General features: G+C 38.0%; 1 protein-coding gene across 1 annotated transcript in view; it reads right to left on the bottom strand.

Annotated features, from left to right (window-relative positions):
• ATRX (ATRX chromatin remodeler) overlaps positions 1–21,989 on the bottom strand; it is a 280,266-nt gene that overhangs the window by 197,775 nt on the left and 60,502 nt on the right. Inside the window, exon 3 of the mRNA XM_052663022.1 lies at positions 15,586–15,698. Within this exon, the coding sequence (XP_052518982.1) occupies positions 15,586–15,698 (113 nt within the window). The remainder of the gene's footprint in view (positions 1–15,585; positions 15,699–21,989) is intronic.

Genomic DNA, 21,989 nt, shown 5'->3' with positions numbered 1-21,989 from the left:
GATAACTAAAGAATATGGGGTTTCTTTTTCAGCTAATAATATTATAAAATTTTCTGTCATGATGGCTGCATGTATCTGTGAACATATTAGAAACTACTGAACTGTACACTGTAAACTCATGATTTTTATCTCAATAATGGTGTTAAAATTTTTATTAGTCACTATGGAAATGAAAATTAGAACCACACTGAGTTATAACTAGGTCTCTATCAGAAAGTCTAATTTGTTTTTTAATTTTTAAACAATGGTAAAATCAAATGCTGGAGAGAATACAAAAAAATGGATCATTCTTAAATTGCTGTGAGACTGGAAAACCATTTGGAAAACTGTTTAGGAGTGTTTTTAAAAAAAATACAACCATCATAATGACCCACCAAATACTCCTGAGCATTTATCCCAGAGGAATGAAATTTTCACTGACATTAAAACCTGTACACAAATGTTTATTGGCACCCTCATTTGTAATAGCCCAAATCTGAGATTATCCAAGATGTCCTTTAACAAGTAAATGGTTAAACCAACTGAAGTATATCCATACCATAGAACATTACCTTGCAATAAAAAGGAGAGAACTATTGACACATGCAATGACCTGGGTGAATCCCAAGGAAATCATGCTAAGTGAAAAAACACAATCCCAAAATGTCTAATCCCAAACTATATGATTCCATTTATGCTGGCGCTGCTAAGTCGCTTCAGTTGTGTTCGACTGTATGTGACCCCATAGACAGCAGCCTACCAGACTCCCCCGTCCCTGGTTTTCTCCAGGCAAGAACACTGGAGTGGGTTGCCATTTCCTTCTCCAGTGCAAGAAAGTGAAAAGTTAAAGTGAAGTCGCTCAGTCGTGTTCGATTCCTAGCCACCCCAAGGAATGCGGCCTACCAGGCTCCTCTGTCCATGGGATTTTCCAGGCAAGAGTACTGGAGTGGGGTGCCATCGCCTTCTCCGGATTCCATATATAGAACATGTTAAAAATGAAAAAAATTTTAGAAATGGAGGATAAATTAGTGATATCCAGGTATTAGGCACAGGTAGGAATACAGGTAGAGAGCTGAACAAGATAACAAAAGGGCAAGATGAGAAATCTGCCTGTAGACTGTGGTGATGCAAACATGAACCAACTTATGTTTGTAATAAACTGTGTAGAAGTTAACACAAATACAAAGTACAATAAAACTGAGGAAAACTGAGTCATATTGGTAGATATCAGTAACATGGCTAATTGATGATATACTTCTGTAAAACACTGATATTGTGAGAAACTGGGCAAAGTACAAAAGAGCTGTGCATATATTAGAACTGCATGTGAATCTACATCTATCTCAGTAAAAATATCACCTTAGGAAAGAAAACTTAGAAAGTAAGGCGGGGGGGTACTTTCTCAACTTGATAGAATATTTATAAAAATCTTATACAGGAACCATCATACTTAATGGTGAAATAGTTCAATGCTTTCCCACTGATATCAGAAACACCAAGAGGATGCCTATTATCATTCTTCAACATAATAACAGAAAATATAGAAAGTCCTACCCAGGAAAATGAGACAAGAATAGGAATTAAAAGCCATACGATGGAAAGTAAGAAATAAACATGACCCTATTTACAGACAACCGGATTAGGTAGAAAATTTCAATAAATCTCAAAGATGAAAAAGAAGCTACCGAGAGCACAAAATACAAGGTCAACATAAAAAACGTAACTGAATTATTGCAATGAACAATTAGAACTTGAGATTTAAAACCTAGGGAATTTAAAATAGCACCCCCAAAATGAAGTAATTTGGTAAAAATGTAACAAATTTGTATATGGTTAACAACAAAAGTTACTACAACAAAAACTATAAAACACTAGGCCAACTGAGAGTTTCTATCAGCACTTTTTTCTCTACTGTTAAGCATTCCTAAGGTCCACACTGTATGATTATACAGTGGAAGTGAGGAATAGATTTAAGGGAATAGATCTGATAGACAGAGTGCCTGATGAACTATGGACGGAGGTTCGTGACATTGTATAGGAGACAGGGATCAAGACCATCTGCATGGAAAAGAAACACAAAAAAGCAAAATGGCTGTCTGGGGAGGCCTTACAAATAGCTGTGAAAAGAAGAAAAGCAAAAAGCAAAGGAAAAAAGGAAAGATAAAAGCATCTGAATGCAGAATTCTGAAGAATAGCAAGGAGAGATAAGAAAGCCTTCCTCAGCAATCAATGCAAAGAAATAGAGGAAAACAAGAGAATGGGAAAGACTAGAGATCTCTTCAAGAAAATTAGAGATACCAAGGGAACATTTCATGCAAAGATGCGCTCAATAAAGGACAGAAATGGTATGGACCTAAGAGAAGCAGAAGATATTAAGAAGAGGTGGCAAGAATACACGGAAGAACTGTACAAAAAGGATCTTCACGACCAAGACAATCACGATGGTGTGATCACTCACTGAGAGCCAGACATCCTGGAATGTGAAGTTAAGTGGGCCTTAGAAAGCATCACTATGAACAAAGCTAGTGGAGGCTGATAGAATTCCAGTTAAGCTATTTCAAATCCTGAAAGATGATGCTATGAAAATGCTGCATTCAATATGTCAACAAATTTGGAAAACTCAGCAGTGGCCACAGGACTGGAAAAGGTCCGTTTTCATTCCAATCCCTAAGAAAGGCAATGCCAAAAAATGCTCAAACTACTGCACATTTGCACTCATCTCACACGCTAGTAAAGTAATGCTCAAAATTCTCCAAGCCAGGCTTCAGCAATACGTGAACCATGAACTTCCTGATGTTCAAGTCGGTTTAGAAAAGGTAGAGGAACCAGAGATCAAATTGCCAACATCTGCTGGATCATGGAAAAAGCAAGAGAGTCCAGAAAAACATCTATTTCTGCTTTATTGACTATGCCAAAGCCTTTGACTGTGTGCATCACAATAAACTGTGGAAGATTCTGAAAGAGATGGGAATACCAGAACACCTGACTTCCCTCTTGAGAAATCTATATGCAGGTCAGGAAGCAACAGTTAGAACTGGACATGGAACAACACACTGGTTCCAAATAGGAAAAGGAGTACGTCAAGGCTGTATATTGTCACCCTGCTTATTTAACTTCTATGCAGAGTACATCATGAGAAACACTGGACTGGAAGAAACACAAGCTGGAATCAAGACTGCCAGGAGAAATATCAGTAAGCTCAGATATGCAGATGACACCACCCTTATGGCACAAAGCGAAGAGGAACTAAAGAGCCTCTTGATGAAAGTGAAAGAGGAGAGCGAAAAAGTTGGCTGAAAGCTCAACATTCAGAAAACGAAGATCATGGTATCCGGTCCCATCACTCCATGGGAAATAGATGGGGAAACAGTGGAAACAGTGTCAGACTTTATTTTGAGGGGCTCCAAAATCACTGCAGATGGTGACTGCAGCCATGAAATTAAAAGATGCTTACTCCTTGGAAGAAAGGTTATGACCAACCTAGATAGCATACTCAAAAGCAGAGACATTACTTTGCCAACAAAGGTCCGTCTAGTCAAGGCTATGGTTTTTCCAGTAGTCATGTATGGATGTGAGAGTTGGACTGTGAAGAAAGCTGAGCACCAAAGAATTGATGCTTTTGAACTGTGGTGTTGGAGAAGACTCTTCAGAGTCCCTTGGACTGCAAGGAGATCCAATCAGTCCATTCTAAAAGAGATCAGTCCTGGGTGTTCTTTGGAAGGAATGATGCTAAAGCTGAAACTCCAGTACTTTGGCCACCTCATGTGAAGAGTTGATTCATTGGAAAAAAACTCTGATGCCGGGAGGGATTGGGGGCAGGAGGAGAAGGGGACGACAGAGGATGAGATGGTTGGATGGCATCATCGACTCAATGGACGTGAGTTTGAGTGAACTCCGAGGATTGGTGATGGACAGAGAGGCCTGGCATGCTGCAATTCATGGGGTAGCAAAGAGTCAGACACGACTAAGCGACTGAACTGAAGCATTCCTATCCTTCACATGTATCTGATTGATAACTATACAAATTAATTGTGGAAAGGATCTGAAGAGCATATGTTCTATTCACTTTTTGTTTTTCAATTTTTTCTATTCTCCGATTGGATGATTTCTGTTAGAATATCATCAACTTCACTGACACTACTACAGCTATCTCTATTCTCCTGTTAAGTATAATCATTTGTTATTCAGAAATTACATTTTTCAATTCTAGAATTTCAAGTTGGTCCTTTTTCTCATTTTCTATATTTGTACTGAGATTTTCTATCTGTCCACTCTTCACAAATGTATTTGCTTTATTCAGTTCAGTTCAGTCGTTCAGTCGTGTCCAACTCTTTGTGACCCCATGAATTGCAGCACGTCAGGCCTATTTGCTTTATTATACTAAAGCAAATTAGTGCCTTTGTTAATAAGGTTGCAATAGCTGCTTTAATACTCTTGTTTACTAATTTCAAAATTTAAGACATTTGGATTGTCTCTATTGATTGCCTTTCCTTTTCAGCATGGGTCACAGTTTCCTCTTTATATCTAATCCAGTATTTCACATTGGATACTGGACATATTTTAAAATATAGTGAAAACACTGCATGCCGTTCTAGTTGATGATTCTGTTAATAGCAGATAGTTAATTCAGCTGAAATCAAACCCCAAAATATTAATATATACCCTCTGGTGTAGGCAGCTGAAAATTTTATTCTGCTCTTTTAGCCCTAACTGGCCTGCACTTGTAATACAACCAGATATGGTAAGAATTTTTGCAGGTCCTGGAGCTCCCAAGCTGTAGCTCTCTTCTAAGTGGGATGTCCTTATCCATTTTACAAAACCTACTGGGATCTCTTAAATTCCGTTATGCCTCATCAAGAATGCAGATTTCGATCCAAATCTTGCATTTTGACATAAAATTGACAATGTATTCTTTTTAGGTGAACAACATAGTGGTTCAATATTTTATATGTTGCAAAATGGTCACGACTACAAGGCTAGTTACCATCTGTCACCATATAAAATTATTGTAATATTGTTGGGTATAATTCTTCTTTAATGTTTGAAAGAATTCACCTATGAAGCAATCTGGTCTTTGACTTTTGTGTGTTGGAAGCTTTTTCACTACCGATTGAATTTTATTAGTAATCAGTCAGATTTTGCATTTCTCCATGATTCATTCTTAAAAGATTTTATGTCTCTAGGAATTTATCCATTTCTTTGATGTTCTCCACTGTTAGCATGGTGGGTGCTCAGTCGCTAAGTCATGTCTGACTGTTTGTGATCCCATGGACAATACCCCTCCAGGCTCCTCTGCCCATGGAATTTTCCAGGCAAGAATACTGGAGTGGGTTGTCATTTCCTTTTCTAGAGGATCTTCCCAACCCAGGGATTGAACCCACGTCTCCTACATTGGCAGGTGGATTCTTTACCACTGAGCCACCAGGGAAGCCCCCATTGTTGGCACAGCAGTCTGTTATGATTCCTTGCACTGGTGTAGGACAAGTTGATAAATCTCCTCTTTCATTTCTCATTTTATTTACTTGGGCCCTCTCTCTTTTTATCAAGATGGATCTCACTAAAAGTTTTTCAATTTTGTTCATATTTTTTAAAAAAATTCATTCATAAGTTTCACTGATCTTTTCTAGTATTTTTTTTTCACTCTCTATTTCATTTATTTCTGCCCTGATCTTTATGGTTTATGTCTTTCTAGTAACCTAGAGTTTGGTTTGTTCTTCTTCTGGTTCCTTTATAAAGGAGAAGAGCATGTCCTCCAAAGGAAATCTGTAAACTGGACTTGCTCAAAATTTGAAACTTTTACTCTGCGAAAGACCCTGACAAGAGGAAAAAGACAAGCTAGCAGTTTCATTATTTCCAGTCTGACCTTTATTATTAACTTCCTTTTACTAAGTTTGCGCTTGTTTTGTTCCTCTTTTTATAGCTCCTTTAAGTATAAAGTTTTGTTTTGTTTTTCAATTTGAGAATTTTCTTGTTTTGTGAGGTAGGCCTGTTTCACTATGATAGTCCCTCTGAGAACCGCTTTTGCTGCATCTCATAGATATTAGAGGGCTTTCCAGGTGGCACTAGTGGTAAAGAACCCGCCTGCCAATGCAGGAAATGTAAGAGATGTGGGTTCGATCCCTGAGTGGAGAAGACCCCTTGGAGAAGGGCACGGCAACCCACTCCAGTATCCTTGCCTGGAGAATCCAAGGAACAGAGGAGCCTAGCAGACTAGTCCATGGGGTTATAAAGAGTCGGTCATAGATATTGGGAAGTTGTGTTACCATTTTCATGTGTCTCAAGGTATTTTTGAATTTCGTCTTTGATTTCTTCCCTGATGCACTGGTTTTGTAGCATTTTATTTACTACTTCAGCTTTCTTTTTTTGTTTCTTTTTGCACGGAATATATTTTTCCATCCCTTTAATATCAATCTGTCTTTAGATTGAAGTGAGTCTCCTGTAGGCAGCATATAAATGGGTCTTGTTTTTCTATTCATTCAGTCATCTCTATTTTGATTAAAGCATTTAGTAAATTTTCATTTAAAGTGGTTATTGCTAACTATGTACCTACTGCAATATTGTTAATTATTTTCTACTTGTTTTTATAGTTCTTCTCTGTTCCTTTCTTCTCTTGCAGTCTGATGGCTTTCTTTATGTTTGGGCTCCTTTCTCTCTTTATTTTTTGTTTATCTATAACAGGTTTTGGGTTTGCAGTTACTATCAGGTTGAAACCCACAAACAATGATTTAATATAGGCTGATAGCTGCTTGAGGAGTGAGTGAGTGACGTCACTCAGTCGTGTCTGACTCTTTGCGACCCCATGGACTATAGCCTACCAGGCTCCTCCATCCATGGGATTTTCCAGGCAAGAATACTGGAGTGGGTTGCCACTTCCTTCTCCAGAGGATCTTCCCGACCCAGGGATTGAACCCAGGTCTTCTGCATTGTAGGCAGACACTTTACCATCTGAGCTACCAGGTTAGTAAAGTTCATATATATTCTAAAGTACATTTTTACTACCCCTCCCAATTTTTTTTTCTGACATTATTTTACAACTTTATGCATTTCTTAACTACTTATTTTACTTATAGTTGATTTTTTGTCTTTTAACCTTCCTACTAGCTTTATATGTGGCTGATACACTGTCATTACTATATATTTACCTTTACCACTGAGATTTTTTTCATATATTTTCTTATTTCTAGCTAAGAGGTGGCAAAGAATATACAGAAGAACTATACAAAAAAGGTCTTAATGATCTGGATAACCACAAAGGGGTGGTCACTCACCTAGTGCCAGACATCCTGGAGTGTGAAGTCAAATGGGCCTTACGAAGAATTACTACGAACAAAGTTAGCATAGGTGATGGAATTCCAAGGCCAAAGAATATTCCAGCTGCCATACAGTTGCACTCATTTCACATGCTAGTAAGGTTATGCTCAAAATTCTTCAAGTTAGGCTTCAGCTGTATGTGAATTGAGAAGCTGGGTTTAGAAAAGGCAAAGGAAACAGAGAGCAAACTGCCAACATTTGTTGGATCATAGAAAAAGGAAGAGAATTCCAGAAAAACATCTACTTCTGCTTCATTGACTATGCTAAAGCCTTTGACTGCGTCGATCACAACAAACTCTGGAAAATTCTTAAAGAGATGGGAATATCAAGACCACCTTACCTATCTCCCGAGAAACCTACATGTACGTCAAGAAGTGGCAGTAAGAACTGGACATAGAACAATGAACTGGTTCAAAACTGGGAAAGGAGTGTGACAAAGCTGTATATTGTCACTCCACTTATTTAACTTCTATGCAGAGTACATCGTGAGAAATACCATGCTGGATAAATCACAAGCTGGAATCAAGACTGCCAGGAGAAATATCAACATCCTGAGATATGCAGATAATACCACACTAATGGCAGAAAATGAAGAGGAATTAAAGAGCCTCTTGATGGAAGTGAGAGTGAAGAGTGAAAAAGCTGGCTTGAAACTCAACATTCAAAAAACTAAGATCATGGCATCTCTCCTATCACTTCATGGCAAATTGAAGGGGTAAAAGTGGAAACAGTGACAGATTTTATTTTCTTGGGCTCTAAAATCACTGCTGACAGTAACTGCAGCCACAAAATTAAAAGTTCCTTGCTCCTTGGAAGGAAAGTTACGACAAATTTAGACAGCATATTAAAAAGCTGAGACATTACCTTGCTGAGAAAGGTCCGTCCAGCCAAAGCTATGGTTTTCCAGTAGTCATGTACGGATGTGAGAGTTGGACCATAAAGAAGGCTGAGCACCAAAGAATTGATGCTTTGGAACTGTGATGTCGTAGAAGACTTTTAGAGTCCCTTGGACTGGAAGGAGGTCAAACCAGTCAATCCTAAAGGAAATCAACCCTGAATATTCATTGGAAGGACTGATGCTGAAGCTGAAGCTCCAATACTTTGGCCACCAGATGAGAAGACTTGACTCACTGGAAAAGACCCTGATGCTGGGAAAGACTGAAGGCAAAAGGAGAAAGAGGTGGCAAAGGGTGAGATGTTTAGACATCAATGGACATGAGTTTGCACAAACTCTGGGAGATAGTGGAAGACAGGGAAGCCTGGCATGCTGCAGTCCATGGATCGCAAATAGTCGGACACTACTTATTGACACATAGACTGAACAACAACAAGCTATTGCTTTTGCTTTTCTACCTTGAGAAGACCCTTGAACATTTCTTGTAGGCCATTTTAATGGTGTTAAACTCCTTTAGTTTTGTGCTTGTCTGGGAAACTCTATCTTTCCTTCAATTCTCAATGATAAACTCACCAGGTAGAGTATCCTTGGTTGGAAGTTTTTTATATTCAGTACTTTAAATGTATAATGCCACTCCATTATGGCTTGCAGAACTTCTGTTGAAAAATTAGCAAGTAATCTTATGGGGTTTTCCTTGTATATGATTGGTTGTTTTTCTCCTGCTGTCTATAAAATTGTCTTCATCTTTTGCCATTTTATATACATGTCTTGGTGTAGATCTCTGTGGGTTCATTTTGGGGGGGACTCTGTGCTTCCTGTACCTAGATGTCTGTTTCATTTTCCAGATTAGAGAAGTTTTCAAACATTTCTTTAAGTAAGTCTCTGTCCCCTTCTCTCCCTCTTTTCTCCATCTGCAATCCCCCTACCCCTACTATGAGAATGTTAGTACTCCTGATATCATAGAGTTCCCTTAAACTCTCATTTTTAAAAATTCTTTTTTTCTATTCTGATTGGGTGATTTCCACTATTCTGTGTTCCAGATGGCTGATGTGTCCTACTATACCATCTAATTTGCTATCAATTGTCTCTATTTGTCATTTCAGTTATTCTTCAGTACTAATTGGTTCTTTCTTATATTTTCAAACTCTTTGTTGAAGTTCTCACTATATTCCTCCATTCTTCTCCCTAGTATAGAAAGCCTTTATGACAATTTCTTTCAATTATTTATCAGATAAATTACTTATCTCCATTTTGTTAAGATTTTTTCTAAAGTATTATCTTGCTCTTTCATTTGGAAAATACTCCTCTGTCCCCATTCTGTTTGACTTTGTATTTCATGGTATACATCTGGCAAAACAGGTACCTATCTTGGTCTTGAAGGCATAATCTCTGCTAAGAGCATTTCCTGTGTAGTCTGAATGTGTCAGGCAGTTTTGGCAGGTCAGCTGAAGCCTAATATATCATCAGCCAGGGGGATCCTAGGGCACTGCAAACTTGGGCTGCCCTGGCACTATGGCTATGCCTTGTGTGGGCCAGGAGCATGCTGAAGTGCCTTGGCAGGCCAACTAGAGAACCTGGACTACATTCCACTCATCTCATCAAGGTGATGGTGGTGGTTTAGTCACTAAGTCATGTTCGACTCTTGCGATATCATGGATTGTAGCCTGCCAGCCTCCTCTGTCTATGGATTCTCCAGGGAAGAATACTGAAGTAGGTAGCCAGAAGATCTTCCTTCTCCAGAAGATCTTCCTGACCCAGGAATTGAACCCAGGTCTCCTGAATTACAGGCATATTCTTTACCGATTGAGCTATGAGGGGAAGACCTCATCAAGGTGACGGGAGAACACAAAAAATGGTGCTCTCTAGCACCTTCAACACTGAAGAGACTTCCAGCAGTTCTCTGCCCATTTAGCAGACACTCTAGGTAGGGATAGTAAGAGGATTTCCTTCATGCATAGTCTAGGTCCCTTTTAAACCACTGTTTTTATCTCTGTGCCCCAGAGCAGGCGAGTGTGCACACAGGCCCCTTAGTGATCCCTCTCCACTGCTGTATACCACATTGAAGTGGGGGTCTCATCAGTACTGTGTCTCTCTCTACCAATCTCTATGTGGTACTTGTACTGTTTGTTGTGCGGAAGCTGTTTAATCACACCTCAGTTCTTCTGTAGAAGGAACTGCTCTTTACATAGCTGTAAATTCAGCGTGTCTGTCGGGGAGCCTGGTGGGCTGCCGTCGATGGGATCGCACAGAGTCAGACATGACTGGAGCAACTTAGCAGCAGCAGCAGTGGGTGAAGGTGAGATCATGGTATTCCTATACCGCCACCTTGGACCAAATGCTAAGTTTCATGCTGGTTAAACCTTAGTCACAAGGAGGCTATCAAAATTAATAGGGCTGCAAGCTCACACAGCGTATCCAGAAGAGGGCTATCCAAGCTTGAAATTCCACTGCTGGAGCTAACTGGCACCTGTCCTAAAGAAAAAGGCTCAACAATTGGGAACTGAGCAAAGAATACTTTCTTCCATATGTTGACTCTATTCCAGTGTGTGTCTGGTTTGTGTCACTAATCAGTTCCTTCATCATTGTTTTCAGTATTTTGGCCAGAATTTATAATTGGTATCTGTGGGAGATAATCTGCTTATCCAAAAAGCTACTCTGCCACAACTAGAAGCAAAATTCCCCCAACTAACTAACTACTGAATTTAGAACTGTGACAATATAATTTCAGTCTAAAGACAGAACTTTAAATAAGTATTTAACACTAGTTAGGTTTCTTTATTGTGATAATTTAGCATGCAAACTTGAAACTGTGGACACAATGAAGACTAAGTAACTGAGTACATAAACTGAGGATAATGGGAACCACCTTTCTCTCTGTTGCAGTAAGAAGTTAAAATATGAAAAGAGGAAGATCAGAATGATGTCTACAGTCCAAAGTAAAACTAAAAGTATCAATATCAACACATGAAAATGCATCACATATATTGGCTTTCCCTGCTAAAGAGCCTGGAAGCAAAGACATGCTAACAGCAATGAGCACATCATACACCCAGATATTGCTTTCTAAATAGTATACCCCACTAAAAGGAATCAGAACTTCTTGGAGAAATAACTGATTCCAGGGCTGGGGAACAGACAGTGCAAAGTAAACAATGAACATCTTGTGAGGGCAGAAAGTAAGAAAGGTGCTCCAGGTTGATGAAGATTTATGGAAATGTCTATAAGAGCCATACAAAAGGGGTTCCCACTAGCCAATATTGGTATAATTTGAACATTAAAATAATGACAGTAAGAAAATGTTCATGGAAAAAGAAAAAAATGCTAGCATACACTAATATAAACAAATAAATAGAGAGCATAGAAATGTAAACATCTCCCTTACAGAAAAGACAGAAGTAATGATAGGACATCACCATTTTGAACCATCATAGTAACATACCATTGAGCCAAGAATCATAAATGGATGTGGTGACAGGCAGAATTTCTAGGAATGGCCCCCAAGATTTCATGCCCGCTAATCACCAGAAAGTAATGCTCAAAATTCTCCAAGCCAGGCTTCAACAATACATGAACCGTGAAATTCCTGATGTTCAAATTGGTTTTAGAAAAGGCAGAGAAACCAGAGATCAAATTGCCAACATCCGCTGGATCATGGAAAAAGCAAGAAAGTTCCAGAAAAACATCTATTTCTGCTTTATGGACTATGCCAAAGCCTTTGACTGTGTGCATCACAATAAACTGGAAAATTCTGAAAGAGATGGGAATACCAGAACACCTGACTTTCCTCTTGAGAAACCTATATGCAGGTCAGGAAGCAACAGTTAGAAATGGACATGGAACAACAGACTGGTTCCAAATAGGAAAAGGAGTACATAAAGGCTGTATATTGTCACCCTGCTTATTTAACTTATATGCAGAGTACATCATGAGAAACGCTGGGCTGGAACAAACACAAGCAGGAATCAAGATTGCCAGGAGAAATATCAATAACCTCAGATATGCAGATGACACCACCCTTATGGCAGAAAGTGAAGAGGAACTAAAAAGCCTCTTGATGAAAGTGAAAGAGGAGAGCGAAAAAGTTGACTTAAAGCTCAACATTCAGAAGATGAAGATAATGGCATCTGGTCCCATCAATTCATGGGGAATAGAGGGGGAAACAGTGGCAACACTGTCAGACTTTATTTTGGGGGGCTCCAAAATCACTGCAGATGGTGACTGCAGCCATGAAATTAAAAGACGCTTACTCCTTGGAAGAAGAGTTATAACCAACCTAGATAGCATATTCAAAAGCAGAGACATACTTTGCCAACAAAGGTCCATCTAGTCAAGGCTATGGTTTTTCCAGTAGTCATGTATGGATGTGAGAGTTGGACTGTGAACAAAGCTGAGCGCCAAAGAATTGATGCTTTTGAACTGTGGCGTTGGAGAAGACTCTTGACTCCCTTGGACTGCAAGGAGATCCAACCAGTCCATTCTGAAGGAGATCAGCCCTGGGTGTTCTTTGGAAGGAATGATGCTAAAGCTGAAACTCCAGTACTTTGGCCACCTCATGCGAAGAGTTGACTCATTGGAAAAGACCCTGATGCTGGGAGGGATTGGGGGCAAGAGGAGAAGGGGACGACAGAGGATGAGATGGCTGGATGGCATCATCGACTCGATGGACAGGACTTTGGGTGAACTCCGGAAGTTGGTGCTGGACAGGGAGGCCTGGCGTGCTGCGATTCATGGGGTCGCAAAGAGTCAGACACAACTGAGCGACTGAACTGAACTGAATCACCAAAACCTGTGAATGTGAGGAAATAACACTCCCATTGTTTGCTACATGAAATGGCACAGGTGACTTTAAAAAATGGGAGCTCATTTGGGAGAGGTGAGAAGGAAGGGACCTAATCTAATCACATAGGTCCCTTAAAATAGAAAAATGTCTCTAGTTCATGGCTACTGCTAGTGCTAAGTCACTTCAGTCATGTCTGACTCTGTGCGACCCCAGAGACGGCAGCCCACCAGGCTCCCCTGTCCCTGGGATTCTCCAGGCAAGAACACTGAAGTGGGTTGCCATTTCCTTCTCCAGTGCATGAAAGTGAAAGGTGAAAGTGAAGTTGCTCAGTCGTGTCCAACTCTTAGCAACCCCATGGACTGCAGCCTACCAGGCTCCTCCATTCATAGGATTGTCCAGGCAAGAGTACTGGAGTGGGGTGCCATTGCCTTCTCCTTAGTTCATGGCAGACGATGCAAAAGAAGCAAGCAAAAGGCTAAGCCAGAGAAACTCAAAGCATGAGAATGACACAATGCGCTATTGCTGGCTTTGAAGTTGGAAGGGGCCATGCGAGAGGAAATTAAGGAGCTGGGAGGATCCTGGCCAATAGTTAGCATGAAATGAGGACCTCAGAACTACAACCACAATGAACTGAATTCTGCCAACAACCTGAATGAACATGAAAATGGATTCTTCCAGATTCTATAGAAAGGAACACAGTCTTACTATCACTTTGACTTAGCCCTTGTGATTCCCTGAGCAGACCTCAGCAAAGCCCACCTGGACTCCAGATCCACAGAACCGTGAGATAATAAATTTGGGTTGTCTTAAACTGCCAAGTTTGTGATAATTAGCAATTTTACAAAAAGCTAATTTTTGATGATGAAAAGAATACCTAAGCAGTTTCAAAGTAATCTTCAACAAATTACTTTTTAGGTAGGTATAAAAGAATAAATCATAACTTTACAGTGGTTTAATCTAGAAAAACAGCCATAACCAAATAACCTAAGTTAACATCACCAATAAAGGAGGAAACTTCATCATGTGCTTTGTGATATGATGTATGGACAACATACACCACTTACACAGCAATCCTGCCAAAAATTCAAAACCTCAATCTAATTTTATAACTAATCAGACAAATGTACACTGAGGGACAATCACCAAAATAATATATCTATACATTTGAAAAATGCCATGGTTCCAGCTTGTTTTGAGATTTGAAAATGCTAAAGACCAAGTAACATATACAGTGTGGGCTCTTCAACGGGATCCTGGTCTTGGGAGGGTAAAGGACTTACCTATGAAAACACTGTTGGGCAATTTATGAATTAAGACTAGAGATTGTGGATTAGATAAAAGTACATATTTCATTTTTCCACCTATTTATCGATCTCATTGTTATTCATAACTTCCTGTATTTTGATGCTGCCATTTCAAATTATTTTCCTTCTGATTTAAGAAAACCCTTTGGTATTTCCCCTAGTGTACATATGCTGACATCATTCTTTCTTTTTTTTTTTTTGGCCATGCCTCATGGCATGCTGAATCTTAGTTCCCTGATCAGGCATCAAACCCATGCCCCCTGCAGTAGAAGGGCAGAGTCTTAACCAATGGACTGTCAGGAAAACTCCAAAGTTTTATCCACCTTCACTTGTGAAAGATGTTTTCACTGAGCAGACTGTGCTAGCAATTATTTTCACTTGGCCCTTTAAATAAATCATTTATTTATCATCCAGCTTCTAACATTACTGTTATCAAATGAGCTATCAGTGTTATTGTTCAAAAACATTCAACATTAAAAAAGCAATGACTGTTTTCCTCCAGCTGCTCCTAAGACTTTTCTCTTGGTTTTTGTTCTTTAGGAGTTTATTATGATTTTTTTAGTTGTGGTTTTCTTTCCATTTATCCTGTTTGATGTTCACAGTGTTTCATGAATCTACACGATGTCCTTCTTCACTTTTAGGAAATGCTCAGCGAGTATCTCCTCAAACTCAGATTCTGAACCATTCTCTCTCTTCTTTCCTTCTGGGACTCTAATTATACATACGGTTGAACTTTTCACTGTGATCTACCACTCTTCATACTTCTTGTACATATTGTGTTTGTGTTTGTGTGTGTGCGCACGCACACATCTGTGTGCATGTCCACCTCTTCTATATGTGCCTACCCTTAAAAACTTGAAAACAAATGATGGTAATCATCACATGATATAATACACTCTTAAAAAGGAAAAAGGGAGGTAGAAAGGAGATGTTGTTTTGTATTTTAAAAATGTATAGACCAAATCTATGCTGAAGAATTATCAAACAACATAAAAACATAACTCATAATACATGAATAACTTTTAGAATAACATATTTCTGTACTGCTCCCACTCCTATCTATTTTAAAGTTAACATTCATCACCCACTTCTATAAAACATTTCCATTACAAATAAAACCTTCAGTGTATGCTTCTCTAAGCACCTAAAACCATAAAACGTTACATTTTTTACTTATCTGAATCAAAATCTATAATATCAGATATTATCTAACTCCTAGAAACACAGGGGCTATTAAAAACTTTAATAACTTCAGCTCTTCAAAAATAAAAGATAAATAAGACTAGAAGATATTGCAATTCTTTTTTCCAATTTACCTGTGCTTTGGTTCATCACAAGTCTTGGAGGAGAACTTGTTTCTTCAGATTCCTCTGATGAGTGTGCCAGAAAGTCATGAAGCTTCTGCACCAATGTATTCAACTTGCTTTCGCTGTTAAAATAAAAGTTTTAAGAATATCCTTATTTACCAGGTCATATATTGAATTAAATACATAGTTTAGTAAACTGAAAATCTATCTACACTGTAAGTGGTCTGAAACAAATAAAATAAAACTTAAAATATATTTTCTTTATTTCACTGAGGATATGAAAACATGAATAACAAACTCTACATGTACCCTTATCTACAAAGTATAATTTAAGGACTGTGATAAACCATTATGGAAAATAATGTGAAAAAGAATATGTGTGTGTGTGTATATATATTTATATATAACTGAATCACTGAGCTGTATGACAGAAAGTTAAAACTCTATACATGAATAAAATATTTTTAAAATAAAAAAGTATAATTCAAGGAAAATATTAATGAGATTCTGCTTTACATCATTTACAAAAATAATTCATTCATTTTTCAAATATATTTCCTGAGCACTTACTCTCTGGAAGCCTTCAGTAGCTTTTTGTTTATTACTCTTATTTTCTGCTTAGAAGAGAGAAATTTTATAAATGACAAACACAAGGATGAATAAAACATAGAATGGGATTTAGAGCTCACAGATTCCCATGGAAATATTTATATAAGTGTATTATTATAGTATATCCTACTAAGTTATATAATAAGTGCATCTGTAATCCAACAGGGTTACAAAAGAATAAAAGTTTAAAATGCAAAAAATTCAAACCCTCTGTGTATCAAAAGATACCATCAAGAAAGTGAAGAGACAACCCATTTAACTGGGGACAGCTATTTTAATATCATGTATCTGAAAAGGCATTAATATCCTTTTACATAATATATATCCTTTTAATAATACAAAGACTTCTTACAATTAAACAATAAAAAGACAAACCCAACTGTAAAATGAGTTTTAAAGAACTTAGATATACAACAACTCAACAACAAAAAAAACAATCAAAAAATGGGCAGAAGACCTAAATAGACAGTGTTCCAAAGAAGGCATATAGATGGGCAATAGGCACAAAAAAAAGATGTTCAACATTTCTAATTACTAGAGAAATCAAGCCAAAACTACAATGAAATACCATACCAGTCAGAAAGGTCATCATTAAAAAGTCTACAAATAACAAATGCTAAAGAGAGTGTAGAGAAAAAGGACCCCTCCTATACTGTTGGTGGGAATGTAAGTTGGTGCAGCCACTGTGGAGGTTCCTCCTCAAACAAAACAGAATTACCATTTGATCTAGCAATCCCACACCTGGGCATTCAAAAAGATACATGCACCACAATGTTCATAACAACCCTATTCACAATAGCCAAAACATGGAAACAACTTAAATGGTCACTGACAGATGAATAAAGATGTGGTTTATCTATACACATCACCATATGTAAATAGATAGCCACTGGAAATTTGAGCTATGACTCAGGGAGCTCAAACTTGTACTCTGAAACAACTTAGAGGGCTGGGATTGGGTGGGAGGTGGGAGGGAAGCTCAAGAGAGAGAGAGGCATACGTATACCTATGACTGATTCATGTTGATGTATGGTGGAAACCAACACAATATTGTAAAGCAATTATCCTTCAATTAAAAATAAATAAAAATTTTAAAAAGAAGATATGGTACACACACATAGACTGAAATACCACTCAGCCATAAAAAGAATGAAAAAATGCCATTTGCAGCAACATGGATGCAACGAGAGATTATCATACTAGGGAAGTAACTCAGAAAGAGAAAGACAAATACCACATATCATCCATATGTTTAATCTAAAATATGACACAAATGAACCTATTAAACAGAAACAGAATCAGCTCTAGAGAGTAGACTGTTGTTTGCTAAATGGGGCGGGGGAGTAGGAGGGGGGCTAGAGTGGGAAATTGGAGGTAGCAAATTTAAGCTTTTATATACAGAATGGATAAACAATGAGGTCCTACTGTATAGCAAAGAGAACTATATTCAATATTCTATGATAAATCACAATGGAAAAGAATATTTTTTAAAGAATGTATATATAACTGAACCACTTTGTTGTAGAGCAGAAATTAATACAACACTGTAAATCAACTATACTTCAATTAAAAAAAGAACTTAGATATATAATTCTGCAAAGAATACAATGGCCAGGAAGCACATGAAAAAATGCTCAAGATTATTAGTCATTAGAACAAAATATAAATCAAAACCACAATGAGATACTATTTTATACACATTATGATGAATATGATCATTGTATTTTAAAACTAAAGGGTTGGCAAGGATGTAAAGAAATTGGAACCTATATACATTAATGATGGAAATGTAAAATGGGACAGTCAGTATGAAAAACATTTTAGTGGTCAGCAATTCCACTCCTAGACATATACCCAAGAGAATGAAAGCATATGCCCATGATCAAAAAACTGTACAAAGTTCATAGCAGCAATATTTATAAATGCCAAAAGCAAAAAGTATCCAAATATCCATCAACTGATAAATAAACAACAGGGTATTATACCCCAATAATAGGGAATGAAATATTCATCCATACTAAACATGGATGAACCTTGGAAACTTTATGATAAAAAAAGGTAGACACAAATTCCTACATATTGGATGATTCTATTTATATATGTAAAATGTCTAAGTAGGCAAATCTACAGAGGGAGAAAGTAGATTAGTGGGTACCTAGGGGATGGAGGAAGGGGGAAATTGGGAGGTATGGGTTATCTTTGGGGACAATGAAAATATTCTAATTTCAGAAAGTGGTTAACAGTTGTACAATATTGTGAAGTTAGTAAAAAAAAAATTAACTGAATTATATACTAAAATGATTTTAAATGGTAAATTCTGTTTTATGTGAATTTTACCTCAATAGAAAATAAAAAGTAGAGGATGGAATTTAAGAATGTATGTAATAAAATGTAAGACATAGAACTTGTACACACACCTCCCCAAAAAAATCCATAAATAAAATTTAGTTGGCAAAATCATCTGAAAATAAAAAGATTCTTATTATATTAAATAAAACTGGGAATCCCTGATGATCCAATGGTTAGGACTCCAGGCCTCCATTGCAGAGGGCATGGATTCAATCCCTGGTCAGGGAACTAAGATTTCATATGCCATACAGTGCGACCAAAAATAATAATAATAAATTCCTAGTATACAAATGAACAAAAGATAATTTTTTTTTAAATGGAATATAACTATGTAAAAAAAGAACTGGGAGAAAAAGTACTCCAATCTCATGGGGTCGCACGAGTCAGACACAACTGAGCGACACGATGAGTATATAAATGAATAAAAGACAAAAATTTTTTTTAATGGAATATAACTCTGTTAAAAAAAAATAGGAGAAAAGCACTCCAATCTCACTAATCATCAAAAGAATGTACATTAAAACACTAAGGTGGAGCTTCTTTGGTGGTTCACTGGTTAAGAATCTGCCTTGCAATGCAGGGGACACAGGTTTGACCCCTAGTCCAAGAAGATCCCATGTGCCACGGGGTAACTAAGCCCATGCACCACACCTACTGAGCCTGAGCTCTGGAGTCTGCGAGGCTCAACTACTGAGTCCACGTACCACAGCCACTGAAGTCCTGTGCCTAGAGCCTGTGCTCTGCAACAGAAGAAATCACTGCAACCAGAAGCCTGCCCACCACAACAAACAGTAGCCCCTACTCTCCACAACTAGAAAAAGCTCAGCAACAAAGACCCAGCAGAGCCAAAAATAAATAAATAAAAGACTTTAAGAAAAAACCACTAGAAATCAGGTAATATCTCTGAGGCTCTCATAAGCCAGACACCTCCCAGATTCAAGCAGGGTGCTGGACTCCAAGGCCAGTGGCCCCTCTGTACCAGGCTTCTATGTTTGCTTGGGAAGATCCAAGATATTTCAGGAATGAAAAAGAAATGAACTGTAATAGGCAGTTACAGTTCTTGTAACAGGCAACTAGAGATCTTGTGTGAGATTTGGTTGTTGGTGGAGAGGGCTGTTTTAAAAAATCTTTAAACAAACTTGACTCTAGAATATAGATATCAAGAGGGTATGGCTTCTATTTTTGCCATAACCTTTCTTTGGAAATAAGTCAGATGTCCAAAAATATTATCAAGTCACTCAGTGTCCTTAAATCTTCAACTAGAGAATGGAACCAGAAGAAAAGACAAGAAGGCACAATGTCATTCTACATCTTGTTCCATCTACAGATTAGCAAACACTGAAAAAGTTGTACTTTAGAAATGAAAGAAGTATAGCAAATGATGTAGAAATGATACAGCATAATGATGATTATCCTGTTCATTCCTAGAACTCACAGCAGTCCGACCACAAAACCGGCTATCACATGAATTCATGCTGTAGCTGAACAATGTCAAGACTATGGTTAAATCAATGCAACTCATTAACAATACGATTATATGTAAAAATTAAAACAAGAGGACACAATCAGGAGAACTTTCTTGTTTTGTGAAGGATGGCATTCTTAGCTATAAACATATCTGTGTCATATTATAAACTAGGGTTTTCCTGATGGTTCAGTGAGTAAAGAACCTGCCTGCCAATGCAGAAGCCATAAGAGATGTGGGTTCAATTACTGGTTCGGGAAGATGGAGAAAGAAAGGGGAACCCATTCCAGTATTATTGCCTGGAGAATCCCATTGACAGAAGAGCCTGAATTACAAGACCAGCCAGAAGTCCAATAGTGAGAAAATATTGATACTTCAAAATTTCGCCCATTCATTTGAAAAATTTTCTCTATAAGAGCAGATGTGAATTTTGGAATTAGACAAATGTCATTTAGAGTAAAGTATGGTGAATAATGAAAGACTTTCAGGTGCACAAACATTAGCTTTTGACAAATTCCATAGTATTCCTTAAGATTTATTTTCTTGAATATCTTCTAAATTTTTCAGAAATCTATTTAAGAGACAGCATTAAAGAGTGAAGTCAAAAAGATAAACACCATATTAACACATATACGTGTAATCTGAAAAAAAAATGGTATAGACAATCTTATTTACAAAGTAGAAACAGAGACACAGACTTCCAGAACAAAATGGATACCAAGGGGGAAGAGGGTGGTGGGATGAATTGAGAGATTGGGACTGACATATATACACTATCAATACTATGTATAAAATAGGTAACTAATGAAAACCTACTGAATAGCACAGGAACTAAACTCAGTGCTCTGTGTTGGCCTAAATGGGAAGAAAATACAAAAATGAGGGGCTATATGTATATGTATAACTGATTCACTTTGCTGTATAGTAGAAACTAACACGACATCAACCCTTTCATAAATTGAAAGATCTTTTCCTAAGGCAAAACTGCATGCATTCACTTCAGTTCAGTTCAGTCACTCAGTCATGTCCGACTCTTTGCGATCCCATGAATCGCAGAACACCAGGCCTCCTTATCCATCACCATCTCCTGGAGTTCACTCAGACTCATGTCCATCGAGTCCGTGATTCCATCCAGCCATCTCATCCTCAGTTGTCCCCTTCTCCTCCTGCCCCCAATCCCTCCAAGCATCAGAGTCTTTTCTAATGAGTCAACTCTTGGCATGAGGTGGCCAAAGTACTGGAGCTTCAGCTTTAGCATCATTCCTTCCAAAGAAATCCCAGGGCTGATCTCCTTCAGAATGGCCTGGTTGGATCTCCTTGCAGTCCAAGTGACTCTCAAGAGTCTTCTCCAACACCACAGTTCAAAAGCATCAATTCTTCGGCGCTCAGCATTCTTCACAGTCCAAATCTCACATCCATACATGACTACTGGAAAAACCATAGCCTTGACTAGACGGACCTTAGTCGGCAAAGTAATCTCTCTGCTTTTGAATATACTATCTAGGTTGGTCATAACTTTTCTTCCAAGGAGTAAGCGTCTTTTAATTTCATGGCTGCAATCACCATCTGCAGTGATTTTGGAGCCCAAAAAAATAAAGTCTGACACTGTTTCCCCATCTATTTCCCATTAAGTGATGGGACAGGATGCCATGATCTTCGTTTTCTGAATGTTGAGGTTTAAGCCAACTTTTTTGCTCTCCTCTTTCACTTTCATCAAGACGCTTTTAGTTCCTCTTCACTTTCTCCCATAAGGGTGGTGTCATCTGCATATCTGAGGTTATTGATATTTCTCCTGGCAATCTTGATTCCAGCTTGTGTTTCTTCCAGTCCAGCATTTCTCATGATGTTCTCTGCACAGACGTTAAATAAGCACGGTGACAATATACAGCCTTGATGTACTCCTTTTCCTATTTGGAACCAGTCTGTTGTTCCATGTCCAGTTCTAACTGTTGCTTCCTGACCTGCATACAGATTTCTCAAGAGGCAGGTT

This window comes from Budorcas taxicolor, chromosome X (genome assembly GCF_023091745.1).
Source record: "Budorcas taxicolor isolate Tak-1 chromosome X, Takin1.1, whole genome shotgun sequence".
NCBI lineage: Eukaryota > Metazoa > Chordata > Mammalia > Artiodactyla > Bovidae > Budorcas > Budorcas taxicolor.
Note: the sequence above shows the minus strand (reverse complement) of the source record. Positions and strands in the feature narration are given on the sequence as shown.